General features: G+C 54.5%; 2 protein-coding genes across 4 annotated transcripts in view; both read left to right on the top strand.

Moving 5' to 3' along the window:
- Nucleotides 1–184: 184 nt before the first annotated feature.
- On the top strand, nt 185–4,724 carry C17H1orf50 (chromosome 17 C1orf50 homolog). The gene is made up of 4 exons (XM_068414603.1): nt 185–322; nt 1,348–1,434; nt 2,395–2,526; nt 3,795–4,724. The coding sequence occupies exons 1-4, from the start codon at nt 197–199 to the stop codon at nt 3,975–3,977; spliced, it is 528 nt and encodes a 175-aa protein (XP_068270704.1). The 5' UTR covers nt 185–196; the 3' UTR covers nt 3,978–4,724.
- A 5,354-nt stretch (nt 4,725–10,078) lies between these two features.
- The window catches only part of CDC42 (cell division cycle 42), a 35,733-nt gene continuing 24,461 nt past the window's right edge, over nt 10,079–21,350 (top strand). For 2 of the 3 annotated variants that reach the window (XM_068414598.1, XM_068414600.1), the window contains exon 1: nt 10,079–10,152. The gene's annotated coding sequence lies outside the window, so the exon portion shown is untranslated. Of the gene's footprint in view, nt 10,153–10,212; nt 10,286–21,350 lie in introns of those variants that run through there. The other variant, XM_068414599.1, reaches the window with a different exon arrangement.

The raw sequence follows: 21,350 nt of genomic DNA, 5'->3' as shown, positions 1-21,350 counted from the left end.
GCGGACGCCCCGCCCCCGGACCGGGCACCGGGCAGCACCACGCCCCGCCCCTCCCGCCTCGCTCCGCCCGCCGGCCAATCAGCGCCCCCGCAGCCGCCCCGCCCGTAGCCCCGCCCCGGTGCCGTCCGTAGTCACGCCCCGCCGCGTCGGAAGCTCCGCCCCAGGGGCGGAAGGGGCGGGGCTCGGCGGGCCGGTAATGGCGGCGGAGGGCGGCGGGGAGCCAGGCGGAGCGGGCCTGGCCCTGGTGGAGGGCAGCGCAGGCCGCGCCGCCCGCGTCGGGGACCCCGGGGACCTGGTGGCCCTGGCCCGGCAGGTGCAGCAGGTGAGGGCCGGGCCCCGGCGGCGGGACGGCGGCGGCAGGGCCGCGCCCGGGCCGCGCCCGGGGCCGCGCGGGTACACGTTGTCCCGCTGCCTCCCGGCTGTCTCCGAGGCCTCCTCAGCCGGCGGCGTCTGCGGTGCCTCCCGACACGTCCCGCTGCTCTCCGGTGTCCCCGTCGGTCTCCCGGTGTGGTTCGCGGTGCCTCCCAACATGTCCCAGTGTCCCGTCCCAGTATGCCCCGGTACCGTCCCGTGTTCCGCAGTGGGCCGCACTCTTTAGGCCTCCAGTACCCCCCATCGCACCTCAGTGCCTCGCGCTGTGCCTTGCTGCCCCCCAGTGACTCCCAGAACATCCCACTAAGCTCCCAGTCCATCCCAGTACACTCTGCTGTCTCCCAGTATGTCCCACTGCCTTTAGCCCAACCCAGTGTGCCTAGGTGTGTCCTACCGCCCACTCTCCCAGTCCATCCCAGTACCTCCTGATGTGCTCTAGTCACCCTTCAGTGACTCCCAGTGCCTCTCAGCCCACCCCAGCTCCTGCTGGTATGTCCTACTGCTCCTCCCACTGCCTCCCAGTCTATCCCAGTGCCTCCCAGAATGTTCTACTATCCCCCTAGTGCCTCCTAGTACATCCTAGTGCCTTCCAGTACTACGTCCTAGTCCAGTGTGTTCCCCAGAGCAGCTTCTCAGTCCACCTAAGTGCTTCCCTGTAAGTCCTACTGCCTCCTCCCAGTGCATCCCACCACCTCTCGGTCCACCCCAGTGCCTCCCAGTATGTCCTACTGCTCCCTTCCACTGCCACCCAGCATGTCCAGACACTCCCAGTGCCTGGTCCTTGCTCCACAGCTGTCACCCCCCCCGCCTGGGGGTGCCACGGCTGCCCCCCAGCCCCCCGCAGGGCACCCACAGCCCCGTTAAAGCCCCGACGGTGCCCACGACTCCCGTTTCCCCAGCGCACACCCAGCACGGCAGGGTCCGAAGGGCCGCGGGCTCTTCCCCGTCCTGACCAGACCTCGTTCTTCCTTGCAGGCGGACGACTTCATCCGAGCGAACGCCTGCAATAAATTGACCGTCATCGCTGAGCAGATTCGGTACTTGCAGGAGCAGGCACGGAAGGTGAGGACGCGGAAAATAACGAGGGTTTGTTGTCTGGTATCAGCTGGGGACACGGGAGGGTTGTTTTTGGTGGTTTCCCTGAGTCCTCTGCACATCGGGGAGGACTTCTGTGAAGGCAGAGGAACGAGGGTGGCTAGTCAAAACCAGTGCAGGCATCAGGAAGGACAGAGAGGTGACTGGTTTTGGGACAGGCAGCTCCTGTCACCATAGCACGTGCGCTGTGCTCCCGGGAGGACTCGGCGCAGTGGGGTGATGACGGTGCTCTGGCTGGATGTGAGCCCCTGGGAGAAGATGAGCTGGTACCTCACGATGGGCTTGGCTTTCCAGCTTGTCCCAGCTCATTTCCTGGTGGCTCCGGCAGCGAGCCCAGCGGGGCTCAGCTGTCCTCTTCAGTTCAGACTTCACCCTTGGGGGTGAAATCTCAGAGCATGAGTGGGAAAGGATCTGCCAGTCACTGCCACTGGCCCGCTGCCATCGGGGCCACTATGTCATATAATCGTTAACTGGTGGAGCCGGAGCTGTGGAGCAGTCAGCTGGTGGAGCTGGGGAGATGAATTCCCCTTTGTTTGCTGTCCCTTCCCTTGGGGACCGCAGCAGGGAAGTCCCCAGGGTCCAGCAGCTGTGTACAGAGACCAGGAACGAGTCCAGCACGTCGTGGGGTCAGGCACAGAGCTGAACCTGGGGCTGTGGTGAAGAGGTCCTTGATACTTGGAGGTATCTCCACCTCTGTGGAGGGATGCAGGTCCAGCTGACAGGGTAAACTTGGAAAAAACTTTGTCTCTTTGGAAAACATCTGCTTCCTGGGGCAAGTAAAGGTGCGCCACGTGAAGCCAAACATGCGCCGAGGAGGACGAGGCGTCGCGAGGGGTGTGTCAAGCGATGTGTCTTGGCCTCTGGCTGAGAGGCAATACTGTGCTGTCATTTTATTTCAAGCGTGGGAATTTTAAAATTGATTTTCAGGTCTTGGATGAAGCTAACAGAGATGCTGATCTGCACCATGTGGCCTGCAACCTCGTGAAAAAGCCAGGAAACATCTACTACATGTACAGACGGGAGAGTGGCCAGCGATACTTCTCCATCCTGTCTCCCAAGGTGGGTGGTAACAGCCCCTGAGGAAGCAGGGAAGGGAAAAAAACATGTTTGCGGTGGTTGGGCACTTCTGGACCTCAGACAAAAGCACCAACTTGATGGAGGCATTTGTTGGCTCCTGCTCAGTTGGCGTTTGTCCTTGGTCTGAGCGACTCTGCTGGTGTTAGAGCTGTATTATGAAGTTCTCTTAGCTCTTGGTGGATGGTGGGCAAGAAGACCTTTGGTGTGTGGACCTCAATTCTGCCTTTCAGTCCCGGCAGTTCTTTCTCTGGAAGTAACGAACTGCCAACGTGCCCTGGGCCTTCCCTGTCCGCTGTGGCTCTCTGAGCAGCATGGCCTCCCTAGGTGCTTCAGCCCAGGGAGTGTCAGTCTGCACCTTGGTAGGGGTGGTCTTGGAGGTATCCTCCTTCCAGGCCACCGTTTTCTTACGTGCAGGGTGAAGGCTTCAGAGCAAAGCACCGAGCACGTAGAGGAGATCTGTGCGGGCCAGGGAGGTCTTGTATCCCCAAGCGTCCCTGCGTCAGCAGCACTGTAGCTTGAGCTGGTCTTAGACTTAGGGTAGTTGAGCCTATTTTTAGGTTAGAAGATGGGATGGTCACGTAGCTGGGACTGCTTCAAAGGTGGTAGGGCTATCCAGCATGGGCAGAGGTTGGGGCTGAGGGACAGCACAGCCCAGGTCCAAGTTATCCTCTCCCTCTACACTGCCCTGGTGAGGCCACACCTGGAGTAACTGTGTGCAGTTCTGGGCCCCCCAGTTCAAGAAAGACAAGGAACTACTGGAGAGAGTCCAGCGGAGGGGTACGGAGATGGTCAGAGGGCTGGAGCATCTCTGCTACAAGGAGAGGCTGAGGGAGCTGGGGCTGTTCAGCCTGGAGAAGAGCAGACTGAGGGGGGATCTTATCAATGCTTACAAATACCTTAGGGGCAGGTGTCAAGAGGATGGGGCCAGACCTTTCTCAGTGGTGCCCAGTGACAGGACAAGGGGCAACGGGCACAAACTGAAACACAGGAAGTTCCATCTCAATATGAGGAAAAACTTCTTTACTCTGAGAGTGCCAGAGCCCTGGCACAGGCTGCCCAGGGAGGGTGTGGAGTCTCCTTCTCTGGAGATATTCAAACCCACCTGGACACGACCCTGTGCATCGTGCTGTGAGTGACCCTGCTTTGGCAGGGGGTTGGACTGGATGATCTCCAGGGGTCCCTTCCAACCCCAACAATTTTGTGATTCTGTGAAACTGAGCGGTGATATGAATCTCTCCTTTCTCCTCCAGGAATGGGGCACCAGTCCCCACGAATTTCTCGGTGCCTATAAGCTCCAGCACGACATGTCCTGGACTCCGTTTGAGGACATCGAGAGACGAGATGCTGAAATAAACATCCTGGACAAGCTGCTGAGCCGGCAGGCAGCGCTGCCCCCGTGTACTGAGCCCAACTTCCAGGGCCTGACCAAGTGACACAAGTGACCGTACGGGACCCTGTGCGCAGAGTCCCTGCGTGAGGACACGTGAGGACACTGTGTGAACACGCTGCCAAAGGCAGAGCAAGGAAAGAGACCAAGAAACAAAAATGCTGATACCGCCAGTACTTGCTCTGGGCTTTAACGAGACTAATTCTGTGTTCAGTCTTACTGGATTTTCTAGTGATTGAGTAATTTATTTCTTTGACTTGTGCCAAGCTGTAGCGAGAGGCAGATGATATCAGGTGGAGTCAATTCTGAAAGGGCTTGGGGCAAAAAGCAAAAATGCTTGGGGCAGATGTGATAATGCTGTAAAATATGTCCTACCTGTCCGGCTCTGGTGTCCCTCACTGTGACTACGTGTGGCAGGTAATGATTTCAGGGCTGGATGTTGCCCCTCCTTAAAATGCCCATATTTAGGAAGCTCTGTGGCCTGGGAAGAGCGGTCAAAACCCTGCGCAGAAGGGTCTGTTGTGACCAGAGTGTTGGTCTCTGTCCCAGCTAGTCCAAACCCCTGAGTCTGTCACACGGGGTGACCTGGAGCTCTCTTCTCTGGGAATAGTGTCCTCAAAAGTGCCATGCAGGCTTCAGGTGCTCTTCAAAAGGTGGGTGTTTCACAGTCCTCGTGTGTTCCCCTTGGCTTCGAGTGATTGAGCTGCCAGGGTGAGACAGGAATGTGTAGGGACACTGAATGCCTCTGTGCCAGAGCAGTGGAGAAAATAAATCAATCTTGATCTCAAATGTACCCCTGGGACAGCCCTGCTGTCCTCTCTGCATGGGAAGCATGCCTTTGGCTTTACCAGGGAGACCCGATGGCACCTGGAGCTGGTAGGACATCTCCAGCTTCTCTTTTTCCACCAAGAACAGGAGAGGCAAAGATCAGAGCTGCTGAGGAGATGTCCTTCCTCTGCCCAGGTGCACAGGGCTCCTCCAGGAGCTCGCCTGCTCAGCGAGGAGCCGAGGTGGGAATGTACTGATGGAGAAGGAGGTGTCCAGGTTGGATCCCGGCATGTAACGTCAGATCTAGTCGGATCCTCCCATGACTTGTTCACCTCCCTGAGATGACAAGGTAGTGATCTTATGTGCTGCTCAAGTCATTGCACGTGCACATTGGCCTTAGCCTCCTCCTCCACTGGTGATGTGTGAGGGTTGGGGGACCATTTGTGCAGGGGAATTGTGACCCCGAGGTCTGGGTCCACCAAGGGTGGAGGTGGCGCTTCTTGGTGGGCTCCACCAAGAAGCGCCACCTCCACCTGCGTTTGTGGTTCGGCTCTCCTGACTTCCAAGGTGGTGGTGGTGGTGGAAGAGTGATGTCCTCTGTTCCCCATGGCCTGGCCTTGGGTGCAGTGGTCCCTCACCTTCCTGCGGCTTGCTTGTTCCAGGCAATCACTCAGCTTCAAGTGACCTTCCCAGGTGTTGCCCCATCTCTCCTTACCCACTGCCAAGGAAGACACCGCTGCCTTCAGCTCTGCTGGGTGATGCCTGACACGATTCAGGGCTAAGTCTGTCTGTCAGGCTTGGATTGGTTCATGCGTACGCTCTCAAAATAATCTCCGTAACTCCTCTAAACTGCCTTATTCCCTTTCTAGCATTGATTTGTTCGTCTTACACTGAGTTCCCAAAGTGTCCTGCTCCTCCTGGCCCTCACCTGCAGCTGGGAGGGGTTTAGGTGCCCCACCAGTGTCCTGTAAAGGAGGATGCTGCAGCACCGTGTTCTCCCAGGTCGCCCTCAACTTACGCCTCTCCATCTTGATTTCTGAACCTACTGCTTTGGGTTAGGTGCTGCAGTGACTCTGCCAAGGGGAGGGAGGACCTCTTTGCATCCCCAAGAGACCCTTGGGGACCAGCACCATCACTGGGTCTTGCCACCGCTGCCGTTTATTCCCCCTTTGGCAGGGCACAGCCTCTCCTTCAGCCTCCAGTCTCCCTCGCTTCTCGTCCCCACACCCCTGGCACACCCTGGGAGCTGCCCTGAGAGATGCTCGAGGCTGCTGGCAGCACCGATTCCCCATGGGATGAGCCGTTCCCTGCTGGGATTGCAGAGGGGTGGGAGGTTTGAGACAGGTCCCTGGCAGCCCAGGATTTTTTTTGTCCTAGATTTTCTTCTCCCAGCTCTGCCGGATGCAGCAGCTCATCCCCATCCCATCATGGTTGAGCGTCTGGTTGGCAGAAACCTGGTCCTTGGAGTCAACGTGGGACATTTCAAGCACCTTTTCCTGGCTCACCCTCCTGCACTTGGAGCACAAGGGCAGATTAAAAGCAATATATTATTATTATTAGGCCAGGGTATAATTAATTCGTTATCGAGTCACAAGTGTCTAATTTGATGTTTTTTTTCCCTGCTTGTTTTATCGCCCCAGGTCTTATTTTACTGCATGTTATTAAATCTTAACTTGGAAGGGAGGAAGTTAATTACTGCATGGGCTTTGCCATGGTGCTAATTACAGCAACATCAGAGATCTTCACATGTGTTGATTTATTCTCCTCTAGGGAGAGGGGGTTCCTGGCCCAGTTTTATCCCTGTTTCCCATCATTAAAATCTGTACGATGACATGCTCAAGGGGATCGGGGGGATGTTCATAGACCTCCGTAGCTTGTGATTTTGGCACTGGCCTTTGGTGGGATTTCACGCCTGCTTTCCTACACCTCCAGCAAACACCCCTGACCCTCCGTATCCCATAACTCCCCGGTGTCCTGCAGTTCCTCTCGGCGTTGGCGAGTCTTTTTCTTGGATTTTCCTCAAAAGAGCGAAACCACTATGGCCGTAGCTTTGTATGAAAATACACAGAAGGTATCAAGAGTCAAGAGATGGAGATGGTGGGCTCATGCTTGGTGCTCTCTGCACTGCGCGGGATGAGGCTGCTGAAGGGTGCTGCTGTGGTGTTGGGAGGTGATGCTGGAAAGGGGGAACCGTTCCCCCGAAACAGCTCACCCAGTGTTGCCATCACAGCTGGTTTTTGATCTAATTAAACCCAAAGAGCTGAGGCAACGTCAGAAATACTGGAAGGTGCTGCTGCAGAGCCAAGCAACCCGTCCTGTGGAAAACGGGCAAGGATGGAGCTGGTTGCAGAAAGATGAGAGAGAGTCCAAAGAAGGGCAATGAAGTTGGTGAAGGGTCTGGAGCACAAGTCTGATGAGGAGCAGCTGAGGGAACGGGGGGTGTTTAGCCTGGAGAAAAGGAGGCTGAGGGGTGACCTTATCACTCTCTACAACTGCCTGAAAGGAGGGTGCAGCGAGGTGGGGGTTGGTCTCTTCTCCCAGGTAACAAGTGATAGGATGAGAGGAAATGGCCTCAAGTTGCGCCAGGGGAGGTTTAGATTGGAGATCAGCAAAAAATTCTTCCCTGAAAGGGTTGTCAAGCATTGGAACAGGCTGCCCAGGGCAGTGGTGGAGTCCCCATCCCTGGAGGGATTTAAAAGCCGTGTAGATGTGGTGCTGAGGGACATGGGTTAGTGGTGGGCTTGGCAGTGCTGGGTTAACGGTTGGACTCGATGATCTTAAAGGTCCTTTCCAACCAAAACGATTCTGTGATTCTATGAGCTGGAGCCTCCTGCAATGCTTGCAGTGAGGATGAGTTTCCGGAGAACCGAGGAGATGGTGCTTGGTGGAGGAGGACTCCTCGAGCCCCTCCAGGTTTATGATCTTGTCTGCTCAGCTCAGCCTCTCCCGAGCCATTGCCTGTATGGGTTTTTGGCTTGACAGCACAGGGATTCCATCCAAAAATCATCTGGGAAGAGTCACTTGGACACAGAATCACAGACTGGTTGGGGTTGGAAGGGACCTCTGGAGATCATCCAGTCCAACCCTCTGCCAAAGCAGGGTCACCCACAGCATGTTGCACAGGGTCGTGTCCAGGCGGGTTTTGAATATCTCCAGAGAAGGAGACTCCCCACCCTCCCTGGGCAGCCTGTGCCCGGGCTCTGGCACCCTCACAGTAAAGAAGTTTTTCCTCATATTCAGATGGAACTTCCCGTGTTTCAGTTGGTGCCCGTTGCCCCTTGTCCTGTCACTGGGCACCACTGAGAAGGGTCTGGCCCCATCCTCTTGACATCCGCCCCAAAGGTATTTGCAAGTATTGATAAGATCCCCCCTCGCTCTTCTCCTGGCTGAACAGCCCCAGCTCCCTCAGCCTCTCCCCATAAGAGAGATGCTCCAGCCCTCTGACCATCTCCGTACCCCTCCGCTGGACTCTCTCCAGTAGTTCCTTGTCTTTCTTGAACTGGGGGGCCCAGAACTGCACACAGTTACTCCAGGTGTGGCCTCACCAGGGCAGTGTAGAGGGGTAGGGTAACCTCCCTCGACCTGCTGGCCACACTCTTCCTCATGCACCCCAGGACACCATTGTCCTTCTTGGCCCCAAGGGCACATTGTTGGCTCATGGTGAACTTGGTGTCCACCAGAACTCCCAGGTCCTTCTCCTCCAGGCTGCCGTGTCAGAGGATAGGGATTGTCCATGGATGAGGTACGGGTTTTTCAAGCCTTTCATTTAGGCGAGTGTGTGCCCTCTGCTTTGCTTGCAGGGCCAACCAGGTAGGTCAGGAGTGAACGAGGCAGGACCAGAGGCTGTGGGCTCGCGGCCGCTGTTCCTGCTGCAGTACATATGCATTTTCTGGATAAAAACTGTTAAAAATCAGCTGTCTCCTGCAAGATTTGGTTTCCATCACGGTTTCATCTTGAAAATCCATTTTGAAAATATTCCTTTTGTGAGCACTCGGGGCAGCAATGAACCTGGTCTGAAGGCAACGGCTCACCCCGAAATCCCCAGGGATGGACAATATTTGCAGGAGAAGACAGAGTTGTGCTTCTGACGTCATTAACGTCGGGCAGAGTGGTTTTTGCTCCGTCTTTGGACGTGCGGATAAACCAGGGCTCGTTTATAAGGGTCAGCAGAAAGATGCTCTTAACGTCTGACCCTCTCCTGCATGTCCCCAGAGCCAATGTTTGCTCACTCTTAGGGCTGCTGTGACCCTTCTTTTCCTCCTCTGGTCCTGAGAGATGGATTTATTAATGGCTCGATGGCACGACGAGGCACCGAACCAGGGCCAGGCACTGCAGGCAAAATTAAAAATGATATAGAGGGTTTTTTCAGCCTTTTCAGATGGTTTTCAGCCTTTTGAGATGGTTTTCCGATAGTTTTCAGCTGCCCACAGCAGGGATTTTCAACCATGGTCTTTCTGCTGCTTCCACGTCACCTTCTTGAGCTGCGCTACAAGACCGACAGGTCTTCCTGGCTTTGAAAAATCGAATTATTCTAAACAAAGTTTTCTGTTTCAGGCCAGATTTTGGCTGCTGCTTCTCAAATTGGCAACGCCCGGAGAATTTCTTCTTACGCTTTTGTTCCTGAAGGGTTGATTTTAATTTATTTAGGGAGTTTAGGGGGATTTGGTTATAACCCCCCGTGAGTGCCCACTGCACCCCGGAGGCTCCCAGGCAGGAGGAGCCTCCCAACAGGAGCAGTGGTGGCTCTTTGGCCCTTTTTGTTTCTGCTTCAGCTCCAGGAAGGGAAAAAAAGAATAAAAAAAGGGAAGAAAAAATTGAGGGAATTTGGAAACCGTGATGCAGGGGTGCACGTGCACCCTTTAAGGGAGACCTTGTGCCCTCCCTGTGCTCCTGCAGCCCCCAAGGTGTACGCAGGGCGGGGCGGGGCGGGGGGTCCCGCAGCCCCCGGAGGTACATGCAGGGCGGTGCGGGGCGGGGGGTCCCGCAGTCCCCGGGTACGTGCAGGGCGGTGCGGGGCGGGGGATCCCGCAGCCCCCGGGGGTACATACAGGGCGGTGCTGGGTGCGGGGTCCCGCAGCCCCCGGGTACGTGCAGGGCGGTGCGGGGGGTCCCGCAGGCCCCGGGTACGTGCAGGGCGGTGCGGGGTGGGGGGTCCTGCAGCCCCCGGGTACATGCAGGGCGGTGTATGCTTGCACGGGCCCCGCTGCAGGCACGGCCCATGGATCCCCCCCCGGCCGAGGATCCTCCCGGTGCGGGCCGGCCGCCACCCGCGCTCCGCCCCGCGCGGCCCCGGTGGGGCGGGGTGTGACAGCCGAGCAGCGCCCCCTGCCGGCCGCGCCCCTCGCCTCCGCCCCGCCCGGCGCCCGTGCGTGGTGACGTCACGGCGGCGTGCCCCTGTGCCCGAGCCGAGGAGACCCCGCAGCGAGCTGCCAACGCCCGGCGGAGACTCTGAGGTGAGCGGTTACGCCGGGGCGGGCGCGGGGCCGCCGAGACGCCCCCAGCCCCCCAACACCCCTTTTCCCCGCCATCCGGCGCGGCATCGCGGTGTCCGCGCCGTGCGGGAGCCGCCCTCCCGGGGCCTGCGGGGTGTGTATGCGGGGCCTCCCCGGGCAGCCGCCAGCGGGGTGTGGGGGGGGCGCGGGGTGCGGCCTCGCTCGGAGCCCCCCCCGGTGACTGTTGTGGGGGGTCTCGGCCTTTGCGGGGTCGGGTCTGGCGGGGGGCGGCGGTGCCGGGCCTTCTCCTCCCTTCCCCCGTTTCCTGGCGTGGCGGGCGGGGACCGGCCCCTCGGCGCTGGGCAGCGGCGGCAGGAAGCGCTCCCGCTGCGGGGCTGGGCGCATCAGCCGTGGCGGGGGCCCGGGCCTCGCTCCCCGCGGGCACTGCCCTGCCCTGTCCTGCCTGCGGCGGTTGCGGCTTCCCCGGCTGCGCTCGAGGGCTGTGGGGAAGACCCCGGGGGTCCGCTTGTGTTGGTGGGGCTGCGGGTTGGGCTCTCTGGCTGCTTCCAGGCGAGCAGCGCCGGGCCCCACGGTGGCCGTGAGCCGCAGCGGGGGTGCAGGCGCTGCGAAAGGCTCTGCTGAAGCTGCGTGCGCTGCAGAAAGTCAGTTCCTACAGGGGAAGGAGTTGGGAGGCGCTTCTTGGCTTTTGCCTCCCCAGGTGCCAGGTCGTTGAGTTACTTGAAGACCGTCCAGTAGCTGTCGTGACACAGTGCCAATGATGTTGCTGGTTTTGGCTAGGGTAGGAGGCAGTGCTGCTTCGAGGGCTGGTGTTGACATAGTTTCTCTTTGAAATCTCATCAGGTTGTATATACTACTGCGGCGTGTCGCCTCGCTGTGTTTTAAAGGTTTGTTTTACTGATCAGGACTTTAGTAGCGCTTTGTTCCTATAAGCGGGTAGGACTTGCAGGTGGTGGCAACAGTGGGAGACACTCGTATAGCCAGGTAGCTGCGAACGTAACAACCGACGTTGTGAAACCTGGGCTTAATGGAGAATTGCAAAATGGTCAGAATTCCTCTTGCCGTGTCTGTGTGAGTACCGCAACTGGTGGAGCCAGAGCGGCTTTGCTACCCTCTTTTGACAATAGCACTGGGAAGATGAGGCCTTAACGAGGAGGCCATGTTAGATGGTAACTGTGTACTCAGAAGTAGTTCGGTCTGGCCATCTGTGATTCTTTGTCTCGTGTTCATCTGTGTTTCTCCTCTCTTAGGAAAGGAGGTGCTAGCTGTCTTTATTAAAAGTGTTAAATCGCAGTGCCCCAAATGTCCTTTTCTTTGGAAGGGTATTTAAAACCTGGATCAGGCTCCTCGTATTGCTAATCGGAATAACTCAGTAAAGCACTTAAAGCTTTCCCTTTCAGTTATCAAAAGGGTCTTATGCAAAACCAAGTTTTGATAGAAAGCCTTTGTATTCAGCTAGCTGTACGTGGAGAATCAGTTGTTCTGCTTTGTAAACTGTTCCTTCTTGTTAGTGTAGGATTATGGGGAAGGCAATAGAGGCAAATGTGTATTTGAAGCAGGTCTTAAGGGCGCACGTAAGACTTGAATCAGTATATTGCTAACTGTAGATACGATGTTGTATTTAAAGTGTTCACTTGTTGTATGCTTCAGTAACAATGAGGAAAAGGATTTTTAAATCTTGGCAAGGAATAAAAACTACTGCCATGCAAGATAAAACATGTTTGCAGTAACGTGTTCTAGGCAGAAATTTTAATCATTAGATTTGCATACTTTGAACTTGGTTGTTTACGACCTGCAACTGATGCTCTTAGTTCATTATATGTCCTGCTTTGGGGGTTATTTGTTTGCCTGAAACTGCTGGCCAGTTTTGGAGGTTTAATGTGTTTTTACTATTAAATAGAAATGTTCTGGAAGTCCTAGAGTGTCTGGAGTATCTAAAATGGAAACCGTAGATCTTCTACTGAAAGAACAATAGTAAAGAGAAATGGAGCCTATCTGAAACTCCTCGGGATTTCCCTGATGAGTGAGCAGCTGTGCTTTTCTTACTTTCCTGTAAAGCATATTGAAAGGCTGATGCGAAGTGCAGCATGAAGCTGACCGCTAATCCTGATGTAAAAGTTCCTTCTGCTCAAAATGCAGCTGTAGTACTAAAATAAACTTCCAAGTCTTATGAGCACAGCCGGACATCTTAATTAAAGTCTTTTCAAGAGCGATCTGTTACCTCCAAGCTTCAAAGTTAATACAGCGTATCGATGTAGCTGGGTTCCAGCTGTGCTCCTGGCTCCTGAGAACTGGTACAGTCAACGAACGTGCATCGTTGCAGTTGAGGTGCGTGTAATCTGTTTTATGCTAATATGAGCGCTCACAGCTTTTAAAAGTAATCTGTGGGCTTGTGTATTTTAGCCTTCTCCTTCCTCTGCCTTCCTTCTGCGGTCAGCTGAGCTTCCACGCTGTCATTAGGCTTGATGATATGAATTCCAATGATCCCAGCTTCTAGAGTAATAGCTTGTAAGGAGAAATTGTGGGGGGGGTGTAGTTATCCTCGCTCTTGAGGCTTTGTTCCCGAGGAAAGAACAACACCTTTTTTTCTAGAAGATGAAGGTGCTGTCAAATTAAATGGAAGTGAAATTGGTTTCTGGTACTCCAGGTAGCAAGAAGCTCTTCTTAACCACTTAGTGTATTGTAGACTTCTGCCTTGGCTCCTCTCACCCCATCATGCTAAATGCAGATAAAAAAAGCTCTATTTTTAGTATTTAATATATGACAAATAAAATGTATTGAGTAGAAGCTTTTATGCTGAAGTTTTTAAAGAAATTTAAAGTATTTTACACTTCTGCAGCATATCATCGTTTAATTAGATGGATTCCTTCAAGTGCTGTTTAAAATAACTCACACCATACTAGCTAAGGGTATCCATTAGAAAGATTAGCCCTAGAAATGGCAGGTAAAACCCTTTCACCAGAGTATCTCCTAGGGCTAAAGCCTGGCACAAAGTTATCCCTGGGTGTGCACGGCCATCCATATGCAGGGGTTAGCTGCCTCTTCCAGCCCCTGCTGCATCTTTTTGATGGTGTGCAGGTAAATGCCTGAGATAAGTGACAAAAATGGCATTAAGGCAAGGTATTCCCAGCTTCTGGTGATGGATCCTTTAGGCTGCTGTTGGGTGGAAGAACTGGGTTTGTTTATCCAGTCATGGGTGTGCAGTAAACTGAAAATAGTGAATATGAAAAGCAGAGTTTCAATGTTGTGTCGTGTAATTGATATTTGTAATCTTCCCTTTTGAGTTTCAGATAGTGACTTCTGTTTTAAAGAGTTTTAAAACTTCAAAATACTGTTTGGCCTGTTTTCTCCGCAGTGAAGCAGCTGTCCTTTTCTTGAGATGCATTGACTTCTAAACAAGATTTTATAAAGAGAAAATGAAGGTCTTGCAAAAACTTTTACAACCTGTTGTTCTGTTTTAAGCTCGTGTTGCTAATCCACCCCATTACTTTTGAATGTTATGGCATAATTCCTAGCATGAGAGTTGTTCCCTGTGTTGTTCTCTTGTCTCGTGAAAAACCAGAACAAAACCTTTATTAAAAAGTAACGCAGGGGCTTCCTTTGAGCGCTTCTGTCTGGAGCTGGTGTGCAGATACCGGCTCATCTGTATCAGACTTCTGTGCCTGTGGTCAGGTTGCTGGTATCAGTGCGTGTTCTCCAAGTGCAGACTAAACTATGGCAGGGTGAAGGTTTTTTACCAAGCTAATACAGTGTTAGAGCAAACCTTAAACTGTGTGGTCGAGTGGGACTAGTCGAGGCCCAGAGGCAGACTGTGCAGCGGGAGGGGATCGCTGTCCCTTGTGATGCCGGACTCGCAGCAACAGCGAGCGCTGCCAGAATTGTCTTGGTTTGTGACAAGCTGTTTTGAATTGCTCAGCTCTTCTCAAGTCGAAAGATGCTGTGCTGTGTTTTTGGCCAATGATGAGTGTTCTGTGTTGGGGGGGGAAAAAAAAAAATGACAAAAATGCTCCTGCAGCTTTGGATGTATGGCAGGCAGGCATCTGCCACTTCATCAACTGATGTGGCTGTTTGCCTTGGGCCAGCTGTGGTTGGTAAACAGCTGAGTGCGAAAGGGCTTGTTGTGGGAGGGCTGTGTGCTGGGCTGGGTTTGACACGGGCGTGTTCCGGTTCACCTTGGTGCGTTGGAGCAGTTAGCTCCCGTTTGGACCCGGAAGTTCCTGCCAACGAATCAGGAGAGGAGGGGGGCGTAGCCGGAGGCACCGCGGGCGATTTAAACGCGGTGAAACCGTAACAAACAGTCAGTTGGCAGCAGCGACAGCAGCGACTGAGGTGAGTGCGGGGCGAGGGCAAGATCGGGCTGTACCGGGCAGTTTCCGTACTCTGGGCCCCCCGAGCAGCAGCCCCGAGTCCCGTTTGGACCCGGAAGTTCCCGGCAACGAATCAGGAGAGGAGGGGGGCGTAGCCGGAGGCACCGCGGTTGATTTAAATGCGGTGAAACCGTAACAAACAGTCAGTTGGCGGCAGCGGCGGCAGCGACTGAGGTGAGTGCGGGGCGAGGGCGAGATCGGGCTGTACCGGGTGGTTTCCATACTCTGGGCCCCCCCCGAGCAGCAGCCCCGAGTCCCGTTTGGACCCGGAAGTTCCCGGCAACGAATCAGGAGAGGAGGGGGGTGTAGCTGGAGGCACCGCGGGCGATTTAAACGCGGTGAAACCGTAACAAACAGTCAGTTGGCGGCAGCGACTGAGGTGAGTGCGGGGCGAGGGCGAGATCGGGCTGTACTGGGCAGTTTCCGTACTCTGGGCCCCCCCCGAGCAGCAGCCCCGAGTCCCGTTTGGACCCGGAAGTTCCCGGCAACGAATCAGGAGAGGAGGGGGGCGTAGCTGGAGGCACCGTGGGTGATTTAAACGCGGTGAAACCGTAACAAACAGTCAGTTGGCGGCGGCGGTGGCAGCGACTGAGGTGAGTGCGGGGCGAGGGCGAGATCGGGCTGTACCGGGCGGTTTCTGTACTCTGGGCCCCCCCGAGCAGCAGCCCCGAGTCCCGTTTGGACCCGGAAGTTCCCAGCAACGAATCAGGAGAGGAGGGGGGCGTAGCCGGAGGCACCGCGGGCGATTTAAACGCGGTGAAACCGTAACAAACAGTCAGTCGGCAGCAGCGACAGCAGCGGCAGCCGCGACTGAGGTGAGTGCGGGGCGAGGGCGAGATCGGGCTGTACCGGGCAGTTTCTGTACTCTGGGCCCCCCCGAGCAGCAGCCCCGAGTCCCGTCTGGACCCGGAAGTTCCCGGCAACGAATCAGGAGAGGAGGGGGGCGTAGCCGGAGGCACCACCCCCCTTTGATCCGGTGATAAAAAGCCTCTGGGAGGACAGAGACTAGTCCCTGCCCAGAGGGTACAGGGTGAGTAGGCAGTGACTGTGTGTGTCCTGGGGCAGGGGAGGCCACAGCCATTTGCAGCTCGTTGGGGAGGGCGCTGACTCCTTCCCAGTGCACAAGGCGAGGAAGGTGCCAAGAAGCTGTGAACCAGGGGGGTCACCAGGAGGTAGTTACCAGCTCAGCTGAGTTACCAGCTCAGTGAAAGAACAGTGGTCTCCACCCGGCGGAAGAAGACCAGAATGGATGTGGGAACCCAGACAGAGCTCCCACGGAAGGAGGCAACGGTGCACGTTGCAGGCTGCAGGGAATGCTACAGCGTCTCTGTGGTGTCAGGGGGCTGTGTGCGCTGTGAGCAGGTAGATGATCTGCTCGGCTGAGCGGCACAGCTGCAAAGCCAGGTTGAAAGGCTTCAAGCCGAAGTAGAAAGGCTTAGGAGCATTCGTGAGGCTGAAATGGAGATAGACTGGTGGAGCCAGGCTCTGCCCTGCCTGCAACAAAACTGGGAGCACCTGCCAGAGAGCTCCCAGGATCGAGGGGCCCCTGTACTCTGCCCCTCTCAGGTGGAAAACAATAACCTAGAGGAAAGGAGTGAGTGGAGGCAGGTTTACGGTCGTGGCAAAAGGCGAGTGCCGTCCTTGCCCACCTCACCTCCCCAGGTGCCTCTGAGAAATAGATATGAGGCCTTGGTGGAATACAGCCGGTCCAATGGGGATGTGGTAGAGAGGCAACCTATATCAGAGGTCCCACCACAGTCAGAAAAACCTGACAGGCGTATAGCTACCTCCTCCACAAGGAAGAAGAGAAGAGTTTTAGTGGTTGGAGACTCCTTCCTAAAGGGATCTGAGGGCCCAATATGCAGAGCTGACCCCCATCACAGGGAGGTCTGCAGTCTGCCTGGAGCCCGAATCAGGGATATCACCAGGAAACTCCCCAACCTGGTGAAGGCCACAGACTACTACCCCCTGCTGATCTTCCAGACAGGTGGGGAAGAAGCTGCATCCCGTAGTCTGAGGGGGATGAAGAAAGACTACAAGGCCCTAGGACGGCTGGTGAAAGAGTCTGGGGCACAAGTTGTTTTCTCCTCCCTCCTTCCATTTTCAGGTGATGACGTGGGATGGAATAGTAGGATTCTCTCTATAAATGCCTGGCTACGAGACTGGTGCTGCAGGCAGGGCTTTGGGTATTTCGATAATGGCTGGTTCTATAAGACACCAGGCCTGATAGTAAGACATGGGAAAGGTTTATGTTGTAGGGGCAAAAGGGCTCTGGGACAGGAATTAGCAGGGCTCATTCGGAGAGCTTTAAACTAGATTCGAAGGGGGATGGGGTAGTAGCTGGGCTTGCACCACTGGGGCAACGCTCTAGTGTTGAGGTAGACCAGGAGGCCTCCCATCCCCCCAGGGTGAAATCGGTGTGCTCAGCTCGCTCCCTGAAATGCCTGTACACCAATGCACGCAGCATGGGGAATAAACAGGAGGAGTTGGAAATCCGTGTTCGGTCGGGGGGCTGTGAGCTAGTGGCAATTACAGAGACTTGGTGGGACGCCTCGCATGACTGGAATGTGGTCATGGATGGCTATGTCTTGTTCAGGAAAGACCGGCCACTAAGGAGAGGTGGTGGAGTTGCTCTTTCTGTGAGTGAGCAGCTAGAATGTATTGAGTTCTATCCAGGGGCGGATCAGGAGCGAGTTGAGAGTTTGTGGGTGCGAATTAAGGGGCAGGCTGGCAGGGGTGATACTGTTGTGCGTGTCTGTTACAGGCCACCGGATCAGGATGAGGAGGGTGATGAGGCCTTGTACAGGCAGCTGAGAGCAGTCTCACAATTACAGGGCCTGGTTGTCATGGGGGATTTCAACTACCCTGATATTTGCTGGGAGGCCTACTCAGCCAGCCATCCTCAGTCCAGGAGGTTCCTCCAGTGCATTGATGATAACTTTCTGATGCAAATGGTGGATGAGCCAACTAGGAGAGGAGCACTGCTGGATCTTATCCTCACTAACAAGGAGGGTCTGGTTGAAGAGGTGAAGGTTGAGGGCAGCCTTGGTTGTAGTGACCACGAGATGGTAGAGTTCAGGATCTCATGTGGCAGAAACAGAATAGCTAGCAGAATCACAACCCTGGACTGCAGGAGGGCCAACTTTGGCCTTTTCAAGCAATTGCTAGGGGAAATGCCATGGGACAGGGTACTAGAAGGTAAGGGGGCCCAAGATAGTTGGTTTGCATTCAAGGACTGCTTCTTCCGAGCTCAAGATCAGAGCATCCCAGCAGGTAGGAAGTCAAGGAAGGGTACCAGGAGACCTGCATGGTTGAACAGGGAACTGCTGGGCAAACTCAAGTGGAAGAAGAGGGTGTACAGATCATGGAAGGAGGGGCTGGCCACTTGGGAGGAATATAAGTCTGTTGTCAGAGGATGTAGGGAGGCAACTAGGAAAGCTAAGACCTCCTTGGAATTAAACCTTGCAAGAGAGGTCAAGGACAACAGAAAGGGCTTCTTCAAATACATTGCAGGTAAAGCCAACAGTAGAGGCAATGTAGGCCCACTGATGAATGAGGTGGGGGCCCTGGAGACAGAGGATAAAAAGAAGGCGGAGTTACTGAATGCCTTCTTTGCCTCTGTCTATACTGCTGGAGGCTGTCCTGAGGAGCCCCGGACCCCTGAGGCCCCAGAAGAAGTCAGGATAGAGGAGGAATCTGTCTTGGTAGATGAGGGCTGGGTCAGGGACCAATTAAGCAATCTGGACGTCCATAAATCCATGGGCCCTGATGGGATGCATCCGCGGGTGCTGAGGGAGCTGGCGGAAGTCATTGCCACTCTCCATCATCTTTGCTAAGTCGTGGGCAACGGGAGAGGTGCCTGAGGACTGGAGGAAAGCGAATGTCACTCCAGTCTTCAAAAAGGGCAAGAAGGAGGACCCGGGTAACTATAGACCGGTCAGCCTCACCTCCATCCCTGGAAAGGTGATGGAACAACTTGTCCTTGGTGCTGTCTCTAGGCACATCAAGGATAGGGTGATCATTAGGGGCACTCAGCATGGCTTCACCAAGGGGAAGTCATGCTTAACCAACTTGATAGCCTTTTATGAGGACGTAACCCGGTGGATAGATGATGGTAATGCTGTGGATGTGGTCTGTCTCGATTTCAGTAAAGCGTTTGACACGGTCTCCCACAGCATCCTCGCAGCTAAACTGAGGAAGTGTGGTCTGGCTGATCGGGTAGTGAGGTGGATTGTGAACTGGCTGAAGGAAAGAAGCCAGAGAGTAGTGGTCAATGGGACTGAGTCCAGTTGGAGGCCTGTGTCTAGCGGAGTCCCTCAAGGGTCGGTACTGGGACCAGTTCTAGTCAATATATTCATTAATGACTTGGATGAGGGAATAGAGTGCACTGTCAGCAAGTTTGCTGATGACACAAAACTGGGAGGAGTGGCTGACACAACGGAAGGCTGCGCAGCCATTCAGAGAGACCTGGACAGGCTGGAGAGTTGGGCGGGGAGAAATGTAATGAACTATAACAAGGGCAAGTGTAGAGTCCTGCATCTGGGCAAGAACAACGCCATGTACCAGTACAAGTTGGGGACAGAGCTGTTGGAGAGCAGCGTAGGGGAAAGGGACCTGGGGGTCCTAGTGGACAACAGGATGACCATGAGCCAGCAGTGTGCCCTTGTGGCCAAGAAGGCCAATGGCATCCTGGGGTGTATGAGAAGGGGTGTGGTCAGCAGGTCGAGAGAGGTTGTGCTCCCCCTCTACTCTGCCCTGGTGAGGCTGCATCTGGAATATTGTGTCCAGTTCTGGGCCCCTCAGTTCAAGAAGGACAGGGAACTGCTAGAGAGAGTCCAGCGCAGAGCCACGAAGATGTTTAAGGGGGTGGAACATCTCCCTTCTGAGGAGAGGCTGAGGGAGCTGGGTCTCTTTAGCTTAGAGAAGAGGAGACTGAGGGGTGACCTCATTAATGTTTATAAATATGTAAAGGGCAAGTGTCATGAGGATGGAGCCAGGCTCTTCTCAGTGACATCCATTGACAGGACAAGGGGCAACGGGTGCAAGCTGGAACACAGGAGTTTCCACATAAATATGAGGAAAAACTTCTTTACAGTGAGGGTAACTGAACACTGGCACAGGCTGCCCAGAGAGGGTGTGGAGTCTCCTTCTCTGGAGACATTCAAAACCCGCCTGGACGCGTTCCTGTGTGATATGGTCTAGGCAATCCTGCTCCGGCAGGGGATTGGACTAGATGATCTTTCGAGGTCCCTTCCAATCCCTGACATTCTGTGATTCTGTTCAGCCTGGAGAAGAGAAGGCTCCAGGGAGACCTTCTAGCACCTTCCAGTAGCTGAAGGTGGGCCTACAGGAAAACTGGAGAGGGGCTTTTGACAAGGGCATGGAGTGATAGGACGAGGGGGAACGGTTTTAAACTGAAAGAGGGGAGATTGAGATGAGATATTAGGAAGAAATTCTTTGCTGTGAGGGTGGTGAGACGCTGGCCCAGGTTGCCCAGAGAAGCTGTGGCTGCCCCCTCCCTGGCAGTGTTCAAGACCAGGTTGAAGGGGGCTTGGAGCAACCTGGTCTAGTGGAAGGTGTCCCTGCCTGTGGCAGGGGGGTTGGAACTAGATGATCTTTAAGGTCCCTTCCAACCCAAACCAGTCTGTGATTCTGTGACTTTTTTTTTTTGTGCTTGTGAAGTGTTGCTGAGCTAAAGGCTTAGTTCCTCTCGGAAGGATCCTCCTTCTCCATGTCCTGGAGTGGGGGCTGTTACTTCTTCTAGAGTGTCTTCTGCCATTTCCCTACGTCTGAGAAGCTGCCAGTTGCCCAGCAGGCTCTTGATCCTGCTGCTTTGGCCAGGATCACGGCCTGCCTTCTGCTGTGCAAGGGAGGGTGGTTCCAGCTGCTGTTTGGTGAGTGCAGGGCAACCTCTCCCGCTTCAGTCCTGGTGTGAGCGAGCTTTCCAGCCACTTCATTAATTTGAATAGAAACACCACGGTAGCTCAGTGGCTGGGAAAAGCCTCTTTGGGAATGTTTTTTTAACCAAGCTTCATCTCTTTAGTCCTCAGACAGTATGTTGCTACTCGGCTTGAGCTATATCCCCCCCTCCCAAACACACGACATCCTCAAAGCACCCTTCAGGCTGTGTGCATGGAGCACCCACAACTGTCCCATTCCCTGAGCATAACAGGAATGAGGGGTGATCTGTTGCAACTGATGCACACGCAGGGTGCTTCCCATTATGCAAAAATGTGCCTCAAAATAGAGGAACTTCTGCCAGTGTGTGTTTTACCACTGTTAAGTGTTGTTGGCCGTGGGTATAGGGAGAGAAACGTCGAGGCTGGTGTGCGCCGTGATTTGGAAGTATTTGCAAACAGGAGTATAGGTACAGCTTGTATTTTTAAATATTAACAGTATGAAACTAAGCGAAGAAAGATAGGTTTTTAAATGTGGTATTAAAATACTGAACAGGATTTTGTTGCATGGCAGAGTAAAACAGCTTCCTGTAGAGTCTGAAAGTGGAGAGTAATAATGTAAGATTAAAATGCCTTTGATGGAAAAGGACTTCGTGTAAGCCCTGCATACTTCCCAGTGGTTAATCTGGGGCAGGTTTTCCTAGTGCTGACGGCTGGTTTTGGCATTGTGGCCTTAACCAGAGTGATAACAGAGAAGGTGACACTTTTGCTTTTTTCTGTTGAGTTCATAAAGTTAAGGTGCTTGTTTTGGGCCGTGAAGTTGGATAGACGGGCGATGCCGGTGCTAAAGCAGGTGGGCAGATGTAGGCATGGCTGCGCCGTGGTGTAACTGGTGTGGCAGCAAAGGGCCCACTGAGTCATAGTCTCTGTCCGACCG

The sequence above is a fragment of the Nyctibius grandis genome, chromosome 17 (assembly GCF_013368605.1).
Source record: "Nyctibius grandis isolate bNycGra1 chromosome 17, bNycGra1.pri, whole genome shotgun sequence".
In the NCBI taxonomy this organism is placed as follows: Eukaryota; Metazoa; Chordata; class Aves; order Nyctibiiformes; family Nyctibiidae; genus Nyctibius; species Nyctibius grandis.
The sequence above is the reverse complement of the archived record's forward strand: the minus strand, read 5'-3'. Positions and strand labels throughout refer to the sequence as shown.

What these genes read in the sequence shown, in the direction of transcription:
- C17H1orf50 (XM_068414603.1), top strand. Translation starts at nt 197, where the DNA reads ATGGCGGCGGAGGGCGGCGGGGAGCCAGGCGGAGCGGGCCTGGCCCTG. An exon ending in TGGCCCGGCAGGTGCAGCAG is followed by an intron (nt 323 to 1,347) that starts GTGAGGGCCGGG and finishes TCTTCCTTGCAG; the next exon opens with GCGGACGACTTCATCCGAGC. An exon ending in TGCAGGAGCAGGCACGGAAG is followed by an intron (nt 1,435 to 2,394) that starts GTGAGGACGCGG and finishes ATTGATTTTCAG; the next exon opens with GTCTTGGATGAAGCTAACAG.